Source organism: Bubalus kerabau, chromosome 12 (genome assembly GCF_029407905.1).
Source record: "Bubalus kerabau isolate K-KA32 ecotype Philippines breed swamp buffalo chromosome 12, PCC_UOA_SB_1v2, whole genome shotgun sequence".
Taxonomy (NCBI): domain Eukaryota; kingdom Metazoa; phylum Chordata; class Mammalia; order Artiodactyla; family Bovidae; genus Bubalus; species Bubalus kerabau.
In genome coordinates this window covers 23,324,997-23,344,976 of record NC_073635.1, presented here as the reverse complement: position 1 = coordinate 23,344,976, position 19,980 = coordinate 23,324,997, and the positions used below count along the sequence as shown (strand labels likewise).

Below are 19,980 nucleotides of genomic sequence, written 5' to 3'. Positions count from 1 at the left end.
TGTCTTTTATCTGCTTCTATATTTTTAGAAGATTTCCTTCTTACTCTGTTTTCTGATTAGAACATTGCTTGTCCTGTGATAAGATTTTAGAACACAAATGCTGGGACTTGACAGATACATAAATAATCACACCCCAGTGTTACTTATTGAGTACTCACTATATGTTAAGCACAGTTCTAAGTGCGACAGGCTTACCATCAATAAAACATCACCTTCAACTTGCTTTACTTTATGGAACCAGACATAAACAAATCCACTTTAACATGTACATTAAGTGCTTTTCTAAAAGTCAAGTCTCAAATGCTTTGTGGCTCAAGTAGTCTGTGGTGGGGAAAGGGGTGTACATTAGAGAAAGCTTCTTTCAGGAAGTAGGTATAAAATGAGTTCTGAAGGTTGATAAGCATTTTCCAAGATGAAAAGGGAGGAGAGAACATCCCAGATTTAGGGAACAGCAGGTGCTAGTGCATGGGTTGAGGAGGAACATGTACCTCTAGGGACTCGCAGAAGTTGGTTGCTGGGTTAGTAGCAGGAGCTATAATAGATCTGCATGTTGTGCGGGTTCCTGGGATAAGCTGATGCTCATTATTGACCATCAGCTCAGTGGATCTTAGCGTCTTTGAAATTTCTTTCCCAGTTTTTTCACTGTAAGGTATTGGTGTTTGGTTATAATTATAGTACCTGAAACATTTGGTGCTTGTTTAATAATGTGTAACAGTGTCCACAGATTCATATTTGTTCACAAGGTTAATTGTTTTTTAAAAAGGCCTTCAGGTATTTTGGGCCTCTGAAAAGGTCAGCTGACTTCTACCATATAAATGTATTTTTTCTAAGTTTTGATTCTTGATAACACTTGGAAAGGAGCAGTATTGCATAATGGTTTAAATGGTGGGCTCTGAGTTAGACTGGGTGTTGGTTTTTTTTTTTAGATTTTTTGATGAACCCACATACCTTTATAGGCTTCGGTTTTCTGGAGCTGTGAAATGAGGATGAAAATAGTGCTTGTCTTGCTGGGTTGCTGTGAAGATTAAAATTGGAATGTTCCCATAAGGTGTTGAGCATCATGCTTCACTCATCACAAAGTACTGGCTATTATTTTTATTTTGAAAGCAGATAAAGTGGAAAATTTTCAGCTAAAGAGAGGTGTATTTAAGGCCTACCTGACAGCAAGGCAAAATGCTTGAGAGACAATAGAACTGAAATAGGCAAAGAAGATGTATCTTCACAGGAAATACAGGGGATGGGGGCCATAGTGCAGTATGGATGGTTAAACACTTGGATGTTGAGTGCAGAAGAAGGAAGCTTTTAGTGCCAGTTAAGTAACATAAGATGAACACTGAAAAAGAGAAATTTGGCCTTTCATCTTAAGTAATCATCTCTTTTCAAAGTGGTGGTTTCTTAAAATTTAGGGAAAAACTTTATAATGTATTATGTTAACCACCAGATGGCACTATATGAACTTGATTTAAATAAAGTAGAGAAGCTTCACTGTTCATTATTGGGTCTCAAATGTATAGGTATCCCATTTAAGAAAATGTCAGTTATTGAAGTCTTTGGGGAAAATTGCCATACTCAGGTTTTGTTAGGTCTTATACAACTGGAATGCTAATGCATTATTAACTTTTAATACATCAAGTACAGAAGTGTTTTCAAAAAGAAATTTATTCCAAGTAGAAATGGACAAATTGAAGTTGTCTTCTTTCCACTGGTAAACCCTCAGCATGTCAATTATTAAAGGTAATATATACAATGCTGATTTTTTTTCATTCTCAATTTGTTGCATTTCTTAGGCTTTTATGTTATTCTTTTATCTTTTAATTTTTTTGGACAAAATTTTTTCATTTTATTTGCTTTTTGACCAGAATTTTTCCTTTTCTACTATGGATAAACATAAAAACTGGGGATTTTGATTTTTTATTTTAACTAGAGGCATTTTAGAATATTTACCTAATTTTGACCTTCACTTTTATAAAGTTACATTTTCAGTTTTTGACCTTTGTTGGAAAAGAATCTCTTTTTGGTCAAGGAAATTTTCTTTTGTCTCTGGGAAAAGAGATTTCCCAGAGTTTGTGAGTTTTGTGCTGTCATAAATCTGATCACAAGTCACTTCATAAAACTGATGGTCTTTAAAGGAAGGCATTCTGTACCCTAAGCATTTATATTTTTAAGAGCATGAGGGAAGAAATAGAAATAAGCACCTTGGTTCTAATTTGTTAAAAAAAAACAAAGTGAATGTAAAGCAACTGTGCACTTTTGCAAAACTTAGCTCGATAACTGCATTTTCATCTTGACGTATTGTTGGTATGTCACTGCATGGAATTTCAAAACCATTTCCTTTTAACTAAAACCAAAAACCACACACAACCATGATCTGGTTACTGGTACATAGTCCTTTAAGAACGCTCAGAGTCCTAACAATTTATTGCTATTGATTGCTTCACTACACTTTTATTTAAAAATATGCCCCCTTTCTAGCTTTCTTCTGTTAAAAAAAAAAGTGGGTTTTTCATGAAATCAATAGCATATTAAAGAAAGCAGTGTAGCCTAAGAAATTCTTTTAAAAACTTTGGTGAAATTTTTGTAACTTTTCTTTATATGTAGGGTAATGAAATAATTCTCAACATTTAGTAGAGTACTGTTCAGAGATGTAAAAGTTCATGGATCTAGAATCTGCTGACATGGGACTACAAAAAAATATTTTGTTTTTCTGTGTGCCTTTAAAACAGAACTTTCAGTTGGGCGACAGTGAGAAACAAGGCTGCTTCTAGTCAAGGAAACAGGGACTCTTGGTAACTTTAAGCCATCCTATCATTTGACCCCAAATGGTCTGAGCTTCCAGTTCAAAATCTTTTGTCCCTAAAAATTTCCTCAGCCTTGAAAGTCTTCCCTCCAGCCCCACCGACTGCAATTGATAACTTGTAAATATATGTAAAAGAATGTATTTGCTCTTAATGCATAGCTGGTCAGTAAATTCAAGTAGCATGTAATACGTTTAACATTGGAGTCAAAATAAGCTTTTAAATACGAATAGTATATTTTGGTGGTATTTGGTATAATTTGGACAAATTTTGGTGGAATTGTAATAATATACATGAGAGTTTTTTAATATGGAAGGAAACGTCTTATATTTTGGATTGCAGAGTTCTAACTGTAACCAGCCTCTGAGAACCTTATACTCGGCCTTGTGTGTGCAGTGGAGTGTCATGTTTTGGACAAGGGGTGGGTGCTGAAACCTGTAGAGTTCAGGGTTTCCAGCTTGTCTGGAATTTTACTTTTACCAAATCCCCTGCTCTATCCTTTATTGCCACAACCTCTGTTACTGACTGTAAATCCCTGCATTCCTTCTGAGACATAAAAAGAAAGATGCAGCTTTGGATTGGATTATCACTATGATAAAGTTATTTATTAAAGCATTTTTGTTGTTTAAAGCAGTATTGCTTGAGAAAATTGTGTAAAAAAAAGTGTTAGATAACTTATCTGAGAAAGTGCATGAATAGTTTGATACAGCCATTAGGAAGAAAAACAATTGTTTGTTAATAACTTGTCTCTTCTAGGTATACCTTAGATGAGTTTGGAACAGCCAGAAGAAGTACAGTGGTTCGTGGATTCATTGATGCTCTTACAAGAGGGGGCCCAGGAGGTACCCCTAGACCCATTGAAATGCACTCCCATGACCCTTTGAGGTATAGCAGCAGACATTATTGGGGTATTCAGTGTTTTTCTGAAGGAAATTTTCACCAACATTTAGTTTTCCCATTAGATACGTAGGAGATATGTTGGCTTGGCTCCATCAAGCTACTGCTTCTGAAAAAGAACACCTCGAAGCTCTTTTGAAGCATGTAACTACACAAGGTGGGTCAGCCGGTGGCTCCTGCTCATCTCAGAGGTAGCACATCACACAGGACGCCTCTGTTTCTGTCCTCGTTGCTGTTTTTCATGGAGATAAACTCTTCACCTGAGGTGATTCAGTAAGGGGCCTTATTAGTCTTCCTTTCTCTGCTGCTGCTGCTAAGTCGCTTCAGTTGTGTCTGACTCTGTGCGACCCAAGAAACGGCAGCCCACCAGGCTCCCCCCACCTTGCTCTTCCTCCAGGCAAGAACACTGGAGTGGGTTGCCATTTCCTTCTCCAATGCATGAAAGTGAAGTCGCTCAGTTGTGTCTGACTCCTAGCGACTCCATGGACTGCAGCCCACCAGGCTCCTCCATCCATGGGATTTGCCAGGCAAGAGTTCTGGAGTGGATTGCTGTTGCCTTCTCCACCTCCTTTCTCTAGTTTCCCCTTTTCCGGTGAATTCTTCTCCATCACTTTCATTTTGTGACACAACTGATAACATTTTTGTACTGGACCTTTGGGGCCTTCCCTAGTGAGCCAGGACCCCTCTGCTCCCCTTTCAAGGTGCCTCTGGAATGCCTGGTGTACGTTGTCTCAGATCTTGTACAGCTCTGTCCTCTAAAGGCAAAAGGGGATGTTGTCTCCGTTTTGTCTGCAAGCACACAGGCTCAGTGACTTTTCTTAAGGTCATGAAGCTCCTACTTCTTTCTTTTCTATTACTACTACTCAGCCCCCTTTTTCATTCTCATGTGACTGTTTCACAATTTTTTGAATAATTGCCTATGGCCTGAATGTACTTAAAATTTTTGTTGTAATTTCAAAGAAGAAAAATGATTATTTTTGAGTTGCTAACATCTGTTTGCAGAATTTTCAGTCTTTTTTAGTTGTGACTATCTTGATATACCTGTGATAGAAGGGGTTAGTGGATAATTAACATGTTCTGGTTTTGATAGGAAGGGAAGGGACGTGTTGTGGGGGGTGTCACTTGCCTGTCTTGCATGGCGTGGCCCCACACCAATCTGGTTCATCAGGTCATCTTCCAGGAGAGGCCGGTGTGCAAATGGCTGTAGGACTCAAGCTCCTCATTGATACTGAGACTAGAGTCAGCATCTGTGATAGACTGGCACACAGTCTTCACTGTTTAAAGTTGTTTTCTGTTATCCTAATAACCCAGTTTAAAAGAATGTATTTCTTAAAAGCTGTTAGTAAAGTATACATGAGAGGCCGCATTAAGAGGCAGGAAGAAAATAATTGCAGTTAGAAATAGGTTCTTCCGTGGGAATGGCATGAATTCTTCTAAACTTCAGTTTCTCCATCTGTGAAAATGAAGGTGGTTACAAGCTGTACATGTCAAGTACACGGTACAGACCTTGGTAAGTGGTCAGTAGTTAGTAAATGTCAGTTTTTCCATTAAATTGTAAAGTGTGTTTTCCATCTTATACCTGCAGTTTGTGTGCTTAGTACATCTGCCTAGAATAAGGAGTTTGTGGAACAGATCCTAATACATCTACTCATCACCTCCTTCAGTTAATTAATTTCACAATCTTTTTTCATTAATCAGCAGTCAAATGAATTGATAGAGCTTTAGGTTCAGATATTAATATAGTTAGTAATATCCTAAAAGATATTGAATTTAATAAAATACCATTAATGGTTATTTTAAATGTTTATCATTAATGCCATTAATCACAGGTATTAGTTTTTGTTGATTTTTTTGTACTTCTGTGAAACAGTGCTATATGAAAAAAATTTCAGTTATGTTATAATTAACCGTAGGTGTTGAAGAAAATATTCAAGAAGTTGTTGGCCATATCACTGAGGGTGTGTGCAGACCTCTAAAGGTAAAATACTTTGATATATTATATCAAATATTTTATATATGTTATATGTTTAAATTATTGCCTTATTTGGAGTTTAAAGAAATAGCAACTTGAGCTGTAATTGTGTCAAATTAACACATTAATGTCGGATAATAAAACTCATTTTAAAATAATCATTGCCAATTTTCTATGCAAGGTTTTTGTATACTATTACATGTATTTATAATGTAAAATATTTTAGCAGATCATATTCATTGCTATTACGACATACTCCAAAATCTAAATGCTTTCAAAAGTGTTTATTGAACATCTCATACATATGTATTATTCTGCTAAGTGCTGCAGAGATGTAAAAGGACTAGAAAATACAATGTCTGTATTTAGAATCTAATTAGAAAACAAGAAGACATAATGTTATCTGCAGCTTAAGCATAGATGTAGTGTAGTATATAAGTAAGCACATTCAGTGTAGTTTAAATTGTATTTGTTAGTTAGGGAATGTGAAGTAAGGGAAAGATTAGTGAAGGATGGATTTTAATTAGAAAGATTCCCAGTAGTTAATCTTGAACATTTCAAGTTAATTTTGAACTAGAGCTGAGATACTGCCCTGGTAGTAGTATAATTAGACAAATATGTTGGAGCCAACTCAAGATCCATCCACTTTCCTGTTCTCTAATTAATATTAAAAGAAACTTGGTTTAGTTGTTTAAAGGTAAAACTTTTTTTAATTTTTTCCCCCTTACTATTGGTTCATATAGCAGTACCTTTTTACTGATAATTTTAGGCATGTAACAGCTGCTTTGCAGTTTAGTGCTGAACTAAATTCCATTATATGCTGGTTAGAAAAACCTCAAAATGATCTCATTGTATTGTTTATTTCTGATAGCAGTTGCCTTGAGCCAAATTCTGTAGGTAATGGATCATTTGTTCATAGAGTATACCTGTGTTAAATTTTTTGTGTTGTTACTTATTTAGAAAGAAATTTGTGATTTCTATAATCATGAAATTTAATCTCTTTAATGCTGTTCACACCACATGTGATTAATGAAGAAAAAGTTACACTTTTAAGAAATGTTTAATTTTTTGTCACATGTTTTAATAGGTTCGAATTGAACAAGTAATAGTTGCTGAACCTGGGGCAGTTTTATTATATAAAATTTCTAACCTCCTCAAATTTTACCACCACACAATCAGGTAAGTGGAATGGTTAAATGTGCTCATTAAATCCCATGTCATACTTCATTTCGGTTAGAACACAGTGTAATATTTGTGTGTGTGTGTGTGTGTGTGTTCTATTTGCTAACTAAGTATAAACTAGTAGAACCTCCACACCATGTGAGTCAGTATTTGCATATTATACATGTTGTAGTTTGAGGTCCATTATTTCCTTTTTCCTTTCTTTTCCAGGAGTAACTGTACACACACACTCACAAACACACATTTGCACACGCACAGCTTATGTAGCAGTATAAGTCTATAATAGAAGTATTTTTTGAGTACTTCTGTATTCGAGATCCATGGCACTTAAAGCAACTCTATATTATACTCAGAACAGGGCATAATTAGTAAAATGTCCTATTCTGGATGTAAATAACATAAATTCTTCTTTAACATTTAGTTTTCCATTAGTGGTAAAACAGAATCATAGCTTTATCTTCTCTAAGTAATATTAATAGCTATCTTATCTTCTCTAAATTAAAGTGACTTTATCTGATTAGAAACCACTTAACCACTTGTCTTATCTAAAATATAATCTTCGACTCCAAAATGTGCATTCATTTCACCATGCATATATCTTTTGACAGCATACGTACACTTGAGCCCTATTGTAAATGTCACTCACTGTAAGACCATGTTATATGTGAGTTGTGGTAAAACAATGGTGTTCCAAGCTATATTTTTGATAGTCTATTAAAAAATCATTTTAGATGACTTTTTACAAGCATTTCAGTATCAGGAACAGAAGAATCACTTTCAGTACATGAATAGGAGAATAAAATTGGAAATTGTTTTATATACATGGTTGTGTTACATTCTGCAAAAAATGAGAAACCCCACTGGACAAGTCTAAGAAATATCCTTGTAGGAGAAAATTGAGAATTATAGGATGTTCAGTAGTTATTTAAAAATGTTACCAAATTTTTCATGATTAGTTTAAATATACTTTTTTGGCAGCTGTATAATCATAATACTTTATAATTTGCAGATGTGTTACTGATATGGCATAAGTTTTATTTTAAAAAGCTCAGTATTAATAATATTTTCTCCATAGAGCTACTGATGGAATGGCTTCCTTTAAATTAAAAGCAGATCTTCTTTTAATCTTCAGATAATCAAAACATGCATTTACTGTAATAGTGGAAAAATAGCCACATGGATTTTTGCATGCTGTAAGGGTTTAGTCTAACCCACTGCTTTTCTAAGAGATCATGAAATATTGAAAACACTGTAGTTTGCTTTCATTTGTTCGTCACCTAACCTAAAAGAAAAAAAAAACTCATTTCTGTATGAAACTAGAGTAATTGTTTTAATTCACAGGTTATATTCTACATAAAAACTTTTATTTAAATCTGGATCTTTTAAAAGAATTCTACCCAGTTATAGAGCTAAATTGTTTAGACCTGCTTTGCAACCAAAAGTATTCTTTGCTTTTAGTGGCATTATTGGAAATAGCGCAACTACATTGTTGACTACCATTGAAGAAATGCATTTGCTGAGCAAAAAAATATTCTTCAACAGCTTAAGTCTTCATGCCAGTAAGTTAATGGACAAGGTATGTTTGAAAAATGCAATTCTTATACTGTGTGAGTCTTGGACATTTAAAAATGCTGTTTTACTGTTTTTACATTGGTGACAGTTTTTTTCCCATTTCATTTAGTGTTCTCTTGAGTTCTTCCTATGAACAAGAAAATTCATTTTGGGATGGCTTACTGGATGTAAGCTTATAGTCTGTTCCTGGAACAGTATAACATCGAGTCATAGTTGGAAGTAGAATCTCAAAGCCCTAGTTTTACTACCATTTTTCAATAACCCACAATTTGTAATTAAAGCAGACTTTCTGTGTTTAATAGGTCAGAACTAAAATGACATACAGATTGAAAAACTGGAACTTTTAATAAATACTTTTTCTAAACAGCTGGCATATATTTTTACACTGGTGGCCTAGCTCTTTCCTTATGGAATTTATGTTCCTTTGAGTTATATACTACAATTATGAAACAAGTAGGATAATAAAAAATTCCACAAAAGCAAAGAAAAAAAACGAAACAACAAACAAAAACCTGAAAGAGTTCTGTGAGAGCTAGTATTTTACACTGAGCATTGCGTTGTGCAGAAGTAAATTGGTGAGACCTTAAGGAATGGGTTTATAACAATCAAATCCTTCTTTGTTTTTGTTTCATTATTAACGACTCAGGTTTTTCAGGGATGTATCACAGTCACCATTTTTGTTTTAAATTATGCTGCTCTATCCAATTGCCTGGTTATATTAGACGCAGGTTTGTAGTATGGTGTTGAGCAGTCAGTAGCAATCCAGTTTAGAGGCCCTGGATTTTACATTCCTAAGCTGAGGGAAACTTTTAAGAGTCTACTGTCTGACCCTAACATAGGATTCAAATTTTCTGGAAAAGCAGCATGAATTTGTGGAGATGAAGTATTTCACTTATGTGTTTTCCTGTATCACCAGAAGTTTACTAACAAGTAGTCAGTTCTTGTTTTAGATACGGTTATATAAGTTATTATTTAGACACAATTTTTCTAAAATCATTCATCCATGATACAAAATGTTGCTTGCTAATGAGAGCACAAGGGCAAACAGTGAAGGTCTTTTGGTCTCAGATTGCTCTTCCATTCATGGAAAATAGTCTGATAAATCAGTGCTTACTGTAGAATCACATGTTTTATGGAAGACATCCCCAATGTGTTATGCTGGCACATGAGGGAAGGGTATTAATTTAGCTCAGTCGCTCAGTCATGTCTGACTCTTGGACTGTATGGACTGCAGCATGCCAGGCCTCCCTGTCCATCACCAACTCCCAGAACTTGCTCAAACTCACTTCCATTGGGTCTTGATGCCATCCAACTATCTCATCCTCTGTCGTCCCCTTCTCCTCCTGTCTTCAATCTTTCTCAGCATCAGGGTCTTTTCCAATGAGTCAGTTCTTTGTATCAGGTGGCCAAAGTATTAGAGTTTCAGCTTCAGCATCAGTGCTTTCAATGAATATTCAGGACTGATTTCTTTCAAGATTGACTGGTTTGATCTCTTTGAGGTCCAAGGGACTCTGAAGAGTCTTTTGCAACAGCACAGTTTAAAAGCATCAGTTCTCCAGCGCTCAGCTTTCTTTACAGTTCAACTCTCACATCCATACATGACTACTGGAAAAACCAAAGCTTTGACTAGATGGACCTTTGTTGCCAAAGTAATGTCTCTGCTTTTTAATATACTGTCTAGGTTTATCATAGCTTTTCTATGATAGCTTTTAATTAAAAGGAGCAAGATCTTTTAATTTCATGACTACAGTCACCATCTGCAGTGATTTTGGAGCCTCCAAAAAATTAAAGTCTCTCGCTGTTTCCATTGTTTCCCCATCTATTTACTGTGAAGTGATGGGACTGGATGCCATGATCTTGGTTTTTTGAATGCTGAGTTTTAAGCCAACATTTTCACTCTCCTCTTTCACTTTTATCAAGAGACTCGAGTTCCTCTTTGCTTTCTAACATAAGGGTGGTGTCATCTGCATATCTGAGTTTATTGATATTTCTCCCTGCAATTTTTATTCCAGCTTGTGCTTCATCCAGCCCAGCATTTCTCATGATGTACTCTGCATGTAAGTTAAATAAGCAGGGTGACAATATACAGCCTTAATGTACTCCTTTCCAGATTTGGAACCAGTCTGTTGTTCCATGTCCAGTTCTAACTATTGCTTCTTGACCTGCATATAGATTTCTCAGGAGGCATTGTAAGGTGGTCTGGTATGCCCATCTCTTGCAGAATTTTTCACAGTTTGTTGTGATCCACACAGTCAAAGGCTTTGGCCTAGTCAGTAAAGCAGATGTAGATGTTTTTCTGAAATTCTCTTGCTTTTTTGATGATCCAACGGATGTTGGCAATTTGATCTCTGATTCCTCTGCCATTTCTAAATCCGGCTTGAACATCTGGAATTTCACAGGTTACGTACTGTTGATGCCTGGCTTGGAGAATTTTGAGCGTCACTTTGCCAGTGTGTGAGATAAGTACAGTTGTACATTTGTTTGAACATTCTTTAGCTTCATCTTTCTTTGAGATTGGAATGAAAACTGACTTTCTCCAGTCCTGTGGCCACTGCTGAGTTTTCCAAATTTATTGACATATTGAGTGCAGCACTTTCACAGCATCATCTTTTAGGATTTGAAAGAGCTCAACTGGAATTCCATCACTTCCACTATCTTTGTTCATAGGGGTGCTTGCTAAGGCCCATGTGACTTCGCATTCCAGATGTCTGGGTCTAGGTGAGTGATCACACCATCATGGTTATCTGGGTCATGAAGATCTTTTTTGTATGGTGGTTCTATGTATTCTTGCCATCTCTTTTTAATATCTTCTGCTTCTGTTATGTCCATACCACTTCTGTCCTTTATTGTGCCTGTCTTTGCTTGAAATGTTCCCTTGGTATCTCTCATTTTCTTGAAGAGATCTCTAGTCTTTCCCATTCTGTTGTTTTCCTCTATTTCTTTGCATTGATCACTGAGGAAGGCTTTCTTATCTCTCCTTGCTAGTCTTTGGAACTCTGCATTCAAATGGGTATATCTTTCCTTTTCTCCTTTGCCTTTAGAGGAGGAGTATATGTGTCCATAATAATATACATATACAGAGGGGTAGCTTTCCAGAGAGGGAGTTACAAGAGTTGAACTTTGAAGAACATAGGGGATTAGATAGGTGAAAAGGTGGGTGGGTAGAGGTCATCCTAAGTAGAGGGAACAAAAAGAATATGTAACTCTTTGTTTAATGAAACAGGATGGAATGTAGACAGAGAGGTCAGGTTGCAGACAGGGTAGTGAAGGGATTATCATTGAAGTAGTTTTTATGAAAATACATACTCTAAGGGAAGAGCCATAAGGGGACAGATTCTTGAAGGGTAAAGGTAAGTCTTCAAAAGTTGGTGACTGATAGAATGTGGTTAAATCAGAGGAAAGAGTTCAAAAATAATTCCTAAGTTCCCAACCTGGGAATATTGATACTAATTGCAAGTATCTGGAATAAAGAGAAAGTGCAAAATCTAGGGGATAAGATGACGATATGGTCTAAATTAGACAAGACACACATGGGATATCCTCCTATATAGTCAGTCTCATCCAGCAGGGAGCCGTGCATTTGGATTTACAGGGTTTTGTGTGTAAAGAGTTGAATCCATGGGTTTGTATGAGGTCACTAGGAATCATGTTTAATGAGAGTAGGGCTTCTAGGACACAGTCTTGAGAAACAGTAGCATTTAAGAGAAGAAGGTAAGCCCAACAATGGTGGGATTCTGAAGAAGGTTGGAGAGGCAGGAGAGAAATGAGAAGAGGATTTTATCAGAAGAGCCAGGAGAATAGAGGGGAAAGCATGGTTGGTGGCACATACTGTAGGAAGAGTTCTGTTAAAAAAGAGGCAGCAGGTGTGTTATCTTTGTCAATATTAGGTGATCCATGACTTACTGAGGACAGTTTTATTCATGTGGTGGGGGCAAGAGCCAGATTGCAATATGGGAAAAGCACAGGAGAGTATTACCCAAAGCTTTACTAATTGGAAAACATAGGAACTAAAAAAAACTAAAAGCAAAATGTAGGAGGCATTCTTATTGTGAAATCTGCAAAGAGAATAATAAAGCAGAATGGTAAAAGGAAAAATGGACGTACATTTCTATAATCAATTAGAAAACAAAAACAAAATTGATTATTTGTTGAAAAGATCAACAAATTTGACAGCCTACTAGCAATTCTTTAAGCAGTGACAAAATTTAAAATTATAATATCAGAGTTGGAAATAATAACCAGAGAGGAGGACTAAAACTTATTAGATATTTAATCAAATTATTGAGGGAAAATATTAGTAAATGAGAAAGTAGAAGTACTTCCTTTACCATATAAATATTAATAAAACTAACAGCCAATATCATGATTAACATAGAAGCACTATTAGTATATTTCTGTTTAAGTCAAGAAAGAACACAACGAGAATACTTGCCAAGAACTGCTTATTTAAATAACAGTGCAGATAAAGTAATGAGAGATACAAACATTTTAAAGGAAGAAATAGGGGATTATTTGTGAATGCTCTGATTGTACTTCAAAAACGCAAGGAATACAATTGGTGACAAGATCAATATACAAGGATAAATAATTTTCGGGGAATTTGGCAATGTAGGAATCTGGCAACCAGGGAATTTGGGGAATTTGGCAACTAGGAATCTGTCTTTACACCTTAGACAATTGCATTAGCAGAATTTGTCCAGTGTAACTATTTTGGAACTCTGGAGTCTACTGAAGAATTGCAAATTCTAGGGGAAGGCTTGAATTGTAAATTGCAGTCAGTTTTGGTCAACTTCAACTCTCAGCACACTTGCAGCTACCCATCTCCCACCCCAGGGCTGTGGGGCAGCTGTGCGCTTGTTCCTTGAGTGCCGTGCACACAGCTTGTAGAGCCAGGGTGGATAAAAAGGACCCTGTCTTCCGTACCTCTGGGATCTGCTCTCATCCCAGAGTTGTGAAGAGGGTGGCCATTGTTTCTACACCTCCGCGTTGTGACAGACTCCTCCTCCTAAATTGGTCAATTGGCCAAATTGACTTCCTGGTGATTTCAAAGGTTAGTGCATTTTTTCTACCCGCTTAATATTTTTTCTTTTTCCCATGATGGGAGTCAGACATTAAAAACATTCAAAAACAACTGTGTATACAAGGAAAATTAAAAAGTAACCACATGTTGAGGGAAAGGAGCAGGCTCAGAAAGACCTGAGAACTTTAGTTTACACCTCAGCCTGATCCTTGGCACAGAGATAGCCTACTAGTTTAAAAAAAAAAAAAATCGTAACAAGAAATGACACCCCCTGGAGAAGGGAGAGAATTTATTTCCAGGGTTAACAAATAGTGTTTTCAGCAAAAAATCACAAGGCACACAAACAGGGAAAGGTGGCCCATTCAAAGCAAATACCTTCCTGCAAAAGACTTGCCAGCACATCTACCAGCCAGACTTGAGAACAGTTACGTTAAACACGAGTCAGGAGAACAGTGTGTGGACAAAATGGAAGTACCTACCAAGAGTTAGAGAATCTCAAAAAGAAATTCTGGAGTTGAAAAGTATAGCTAGCAAACCAAATGAAGTCCTCAGAAAAGATTATACAGCCTGACCAACTGGGATTTATTCCTGGATTGCAGGGATAGTTCAGCAAGTGAAAGTCAGTCAGTCATAATTACCACATGGATTGTTTTTTCAAGTCCTATGCCATTTTCCTACTAAGTTGTATCTTATTCTTGTTATTTTCTGATATTTTTATATATTATGAATATTAAGTGTCATATATATTACAAATCTTTTCTCCATGTCATCATTTACCTTTTGATTTTGCCTGTAGTATATTCTGATACATCCCTTTTAATGTTTACACCATAAAATCTAACATTTTTTTTTCTCTATTGTTTTTCCTTTGGGAACTTGCTATAAAATGTACTTCAAAAACTTTCCCACATCAATAAAATATATATAGAATTTATTATATGCTAAAGCTAATATCTATTAGTGGGAAAGTGTTAGAGTATTTAATAAATTTATATAAATGCATGTTCTTAGGTTTTTCTGTGATTTCACTTTTATATTGAATTTTTAATCTACATAAAGTTTATTTTTGTCCATGTGGGGAAAGAAGGATCACACTTATTTTTCTCAAATGGTTATCCATTTATTTTGTTTTATTTTCATTCAAAAAACCCACTAAGTTCTTAATACTGTATTTCTCTTATAAAGTTAAAATGAAAGTTGCAGGAAAATACAATGGTTAATACAAGGCAAATTTTAAGTGTGGTGTCTTCCAGCTAAATTCTAGAACAGAATAGGATAAAAACAGGGAAAGAAAGAATTGTAATTTGAACATCAGATCAGATCAGATCAGTCGCTCAGTCGTGTCCGACTCTTTTCGACCTTATGAATCGCAGCACGCCAGGCCTCCCTGTCCATCACCAACTCCCGGAGTTCACTCAGACTCACATCCATCGAGTTGGTGATGCCATCCAGCCATCTCATCCTCCGTCGTCCCCTTCTCCCCCTGCCCCCAATCCCTCCCAGCATCAGAGTCTTTTCCCATGACTCAACTCGTAGCATGATGTGGCCGAAGTACTGAAGTTTCAGCTTTAGCATCATTCCTTCCAAAGAAATCCCAGGGCTGATCTCCTTCAGAATGGACTGGTTGGATCTCCTTCCAGTCCAAGGGACTCTCAAGAGTCTTCTCCAACACCACAGTTCAAAAGCATCAATTAAGTACCAATTAATACTGCAGCCTATGTGAGATTAGGTGAATGAAATTATTATTATTTATTGTTATCAATAGTTATGCCCTGAAATGTTTTTCTTAGATATGAATTGGGTAATATTTAGGGATATTTTAGCATTACATTGAGATTGGAATATGATACTGTTTATAGCTCATGTGTTACTTATATGTACACAACCATTTCAGATTTCTTACAGAAAATCTTACTTTCTCCAAATTTTAATGTTCCATATTTTATGTTAAGTATACTATCATCTTATTCTGCCTCTTATAAGCCATTCATCTCTTCCAAGAAGATATAGCCTTATGAGGAAAATGTGTATTGCAGAATGGTCTTCGCTACCAAAGCACCCAGTTTTTGTTAATAGAATTTTAAAGTGGATTATAAAATTGTTAGGAAGAATAGCTTTTATATAAAGATATAGCCAGAAACGAACTCTTTTATGATTCCTTCTTTGCTTTTAAAAAGACGCATTTGGGAGCTAATTCTTTATCTGGTAAGCTAAAGGAAAATTCAAGGACATTATTTTATTGAAAGATGTACCTTTTCCCTAACAAAGTGTTTGAAGCCCTTCAGTAGTCAAGTATGTGTACTCCCTTGTTTATCAGGCTCTCCTGAAACATTCATAGCTGTGCATCTAGCAAAATCTAAAGGATCCCCTAAGAGATACAATGTCATATCAGTTTTAGCTAGAGAGGAATTTTCTGAAAAGTTCTTTTCACTATAGTAATTCAATACTAATTTAAAGGGTATGTTTTATCATAAATGAAACCCATATCAAATTAATAGTAAGCAGGGTTGATTTGCCTAGCACTCTGAAAAGAAAATCTAAATGGTCCTTTAAATTTCGATTTAAATTCTTGGATATCACTCCTGTTTAGAATGTCTTATTACTGTTCAAATTGTAGTTCTTGGAGGAGTAGCTTGGGCATCACGTCAGAGTTTATTAGTTTAGCTGAGATGAAGAACCTCAGGCACCTGAGATTAAGATTCAGACCTGCTGAATCAGAATGTTCATTTAACCAGATTCCGTGGTCATTCGTTTGCATCTTAAAGTTTGAAAAGTGCTTTTTAAGAGGAATACTTCGAGATTTACATTATTCCTTGCAGATTATTCTGCCAGGAAAAACAGACAAAAACAATGTTTTCAGCTAAAATGCTTTTGAAATTTTAAATAAAACTATGTGAAAAAGTTGTAATTTTTTTGACATTTCAAACATTAACTTGTACTCAAATTTCTTTTGAATAATTTTATTGACTTAAAATTGTAATTCCATAAATAAGTAAGGTAAGAGGAAGCTTTCAGAGGAAATGATTTGGTATAGAATGTAGTGATAGTTTCAGTGTATGTTACCGAGAGGGGCCTCATGTGCCCACAGGGCTGGAAAGCCAAACTCTGACCGTGGGTGTTTGGACCGAAGTAAGGGTTTATGTCGTCTAGTCAAGGCTATGGTTTTTCCTGTGGTCATGTATGGATGTGAGAGTTGGACTGTGAAGAAGGCTGAGCACCGAAGACTTGATGCTTTTGAACTGTGGTGTTGGAGAAGACTCTTGAGAGTCCCTTGGACTGCAAGGAGATCCAACCAGTCCATTCTGAAGGAGATCAGCCCTGGGATTTCTTTGGAAGGAATGATGCTAAAGCTGAAACTCCAGTACTTTGGCCACCTCATGCGAAGAGTTGACTCATTGGAAAAGACTCTGACGCTGGGAGGGATTGGGGGCAGGAGGAGAAGGGGACGACAGAGGATGAGATGGCTGGATGGCATCACTGACTCGATGGACATGAGTCTGAGTGAACTCCGGGAGTTGGTGATGGACAGGGAGGCCTGGCGTGCTGCGATTCATGGGGTCGCAAAGAGTCGGACACGACTGAGTGACTGATCTGATCTGAAGGGTTTATTTGCAGAGTGCCAAGCAAGGAGAACAGGCAGCTAACGCTCAAAAGATGGGAATTCCTTGATAGCTTTCAGGCAGGGTTTTTAAAGACAGTGTTAGGGGAAAGGATCTTAGGATGCGTGACCAGCTTGTGGACCTTCTGATTGGTTATTGGTTATTGATTACTTTATTGGTGATAAGGTAACAGGGTGATGTTCTGGGAATCTTAACCTGCTGGTTCCAGCAGGGGTCTGTGTGTTTGTGATCAGCATGTAGTCACCATTCTCTGCCCGGATGGGGGTCTTACTTTCTCCAGAACAACTCAGAGTATGCATCGGATTGTTATCTATATCTTTTCAGGAGGAACTAGGAGTCCTGTGAGTCTGTTGTCGTCATCATTAACCATTTGCTTCTGCTCTTCAGAACTCAGGAAAGACGTAGGAGACTAAAGCCTTTTGTTCCACAAACAGGAAGTGGGGGACACGGAGGGGCTTTTGTACCTCGGAATGTCCTATAGAGTCCTGCTTGGTTTCAGTCTCCCCTTTTCTTTGATACTCATCAGTCCTGAGGGGAACAAGGGCAGGACAAGAAAGGGAGTCTGGTTTTGGATAAGAGATTACTCATAAACTCAGTGAGGGAACTCAGTTATAGGGGGACTTAGTTTCAAGTATATAGACCCTGAACCTGTACATATTGAGCCACAATATCTGAGACTGGGGCATGACAGGGAGTGGTGATTCTCACTTATAGTTGGGAAGTGCTGGTCTCTCTCTGAATTACTTTTTTCTTAAGACTAGGGCTAAACAGAATAGGCCATTTCAAATCCATATGAAAATATAATCCTAAAATCAAAGACTACTAAGTTTTTCCTCATAATTTTTTTTTGTATTTTAAAAGTACAATTTCTACACTTCTGATATATTAATTCTGAGATAATCTAACAAAAACTTTTGTGTCACTTTCTGTGATTTTCAGTAGTACAATAGAGAATAAACGATAGATGATAGATTTTGTAATGTGTCAGCCAGTGCTTTATGTCTTTCATATGAATGATTTTACTGTGAACTGGCATTTATTTAGACACTAAAATTTAGTAGAAAAATATAAGCAGTGTATAGGTCATCCTTTATTTCAGGTTGAACTCCCACCACCTGATCTTGGACCAAGTTCTGCCTTAAATCAGACGCTCGTGTTGCTGCGTGAAGTTCTAGCGTCTCATGATTCTTCAGTTGTGCCGTTAGATGCCCGTCAAGCTGATTTTGTGCAGGTGTGTTGTAAATTCACTCTTAATGACCATTGCTCCTCTAATGTAGATTCTGTTGAAATTCTGGCATTTCATAACCCATGTATCTTGACACCCCTTCTCAATGTTTTTTCCTTCAAATAGTAAACCATTTCCCATTAATTTAAAAAGTAATATATATTCAATGATGCTTAAGAGTTATGGTTTTTATGCCATTTAATCTCTTTCATATGTGCTTCTGTAAGTTGGTCCCTTCCTCTTTAGCTTGGCATTCACTGTGAAGTGCCGTTAACGCAGACCTGTATCACTGGTATGGAGATGAAGGGTCTGTTTAATTCTATTTCTCATTGTAGGTTTTATCGTGTGTCTTGGATCCTCTCCTCCAGATGTGTACTGTATCAGCCAGCCATTTGGGCACAGCTGACATGGCCACTTTCATGGTCAATTCACTATATATGATGAAGACGACATTAGCTCTGTTTGAATTCACTGACAGACGTCTGGAAATGCTGCAGTTCCAGGTTAATTTTGCCATAACATGACTACTCACTGTGATAAAATCTTCTTTTTCCATACATGATCTCAGTTACTGGCTATAAGCTAACTTCAGTGACCTGATTTCTATGAATCCCTTATTATAGTCTGATAATACCTCCCTTCCCCCCAGGCATATTCAGTATTTTAGTTTAGTTTGGGAGAAGCCAGGGTATGTAATGAGTAGGATATTTTATTCAAACCATAGTATGTGGTGGTAGAAGGGAGCTTTTCTGACTAATTTGAACCATTACCCTATATGCAGATTTCAGTTTCCGAACTGTGAATAACGTGCTATATTTTTCGAACTGCAGAACTTGTGCGGAAGGTGTTGCAAAGGACAGATACATTTTTATCTATGTGTAAATCAGTGTTAGGCACAACATTACAATTTGTTAAATCAAACCATGCTGGTCCTTAAGCCAAATGGTCTCACTTAAGAGTCACAACAAAGCCATTTATAAAATTTACCAGACACTTGACTTCTGAGTTTGAAATAGTGATTTGGTAGATAAAATGTTTTAGAAAAACACAAAACTCTGAATCTTCTTTATTATCACAAGAATATAAACAGTTGGCAGTGGCTGCAGTAAAAATATATTGTTTTTAGTTTTTCCAAGGAATGAGTTTTGAGACCTCTAAATTCATGATATTTCCTGCTCTTTCTTTCTTTCTTTTTTTTTTTCTTTTACAAAATATGAAGTATGATTAATTTTTCTTTCTTCCATAATTGTTTATGTATAATTAGTAAAAATCTTTTTAAAAAATTCATTGGTTTTTAATGTATTTATCACTAATTCAACCCCAAACTGCCGTTTGTCTAAATCTGTTCCTGAAATGTGCAGATATATATCAGTTGTCCAACAATCTGTTTTATCATTAGTTATCCTTGTTTCTTAAATATCCCAAAGTTATTTTTTGCATCCCAAGAGGACACACCCTACCATGTGAGTGCTTATTAGGTTTGCATCATGCTTGCTGTTAGGCGGTGGCCAGTGCTGGTCTCATGGGCCAGACCAGAATCAGTGTGGAAGGACTGGGCAGTGGTGTGGCTGCTTGCTGGGAGGCATGCCCCTGCAGTAATGGTTTTCCCTGTTTAGTAAAAGAGTCTTGATTTTCAGATCTTTTCTGTCAATAGCCTGGTAATTTTCTTCATTCTTAAACACTTCTTCCAGTGTTCT

The 19,980-nt window shown here is 36.5% G+C and overlaps 1 protein-coding gene across 3 annotated transcripts in view; it reads left to right on the top strand.

Annotated features, from left to right (window-relative positions):
* COG6 (component of oligomeric golgi complex 6) overlaps nt 1-19,980 on the top strand; it is a 54,898-nt gene that overhangs the window by 16,706 nt on the left and 18,212 nt on the right. For all 3 annotated transcript variants that reach the window (XM_055542303.1, XM_055542302.1, XM_055542304.1), the window contains exons 9-15: nt 3,552-3,680; nt 3,758-3,849; nt 5,606-5,670; nt 6,752-6,843; nt 8,305-8,422; nt 18,158-18,289; nt 18,619-18,786. In XM_055542303.1, the coding sequence (XP_055398278.1) occupies nt 3,552-3,680; nt 3,758-3,849; nt 5,606-5,670; nt 6,752-6,843; nt 8,305-8,422; nt 18,158-18,289; nt 18,619-18,786 (796 nt within the window). The remainder of the gene's footprint in view (nt 1-3,551; nt 3,681-3,757; nt 3,850-5,605; nt 5,671-6,751; nt 6,844-8,304; nt 8,423-18,157; nt 18,290-18,618; nt 18,787-19,980) is intronic.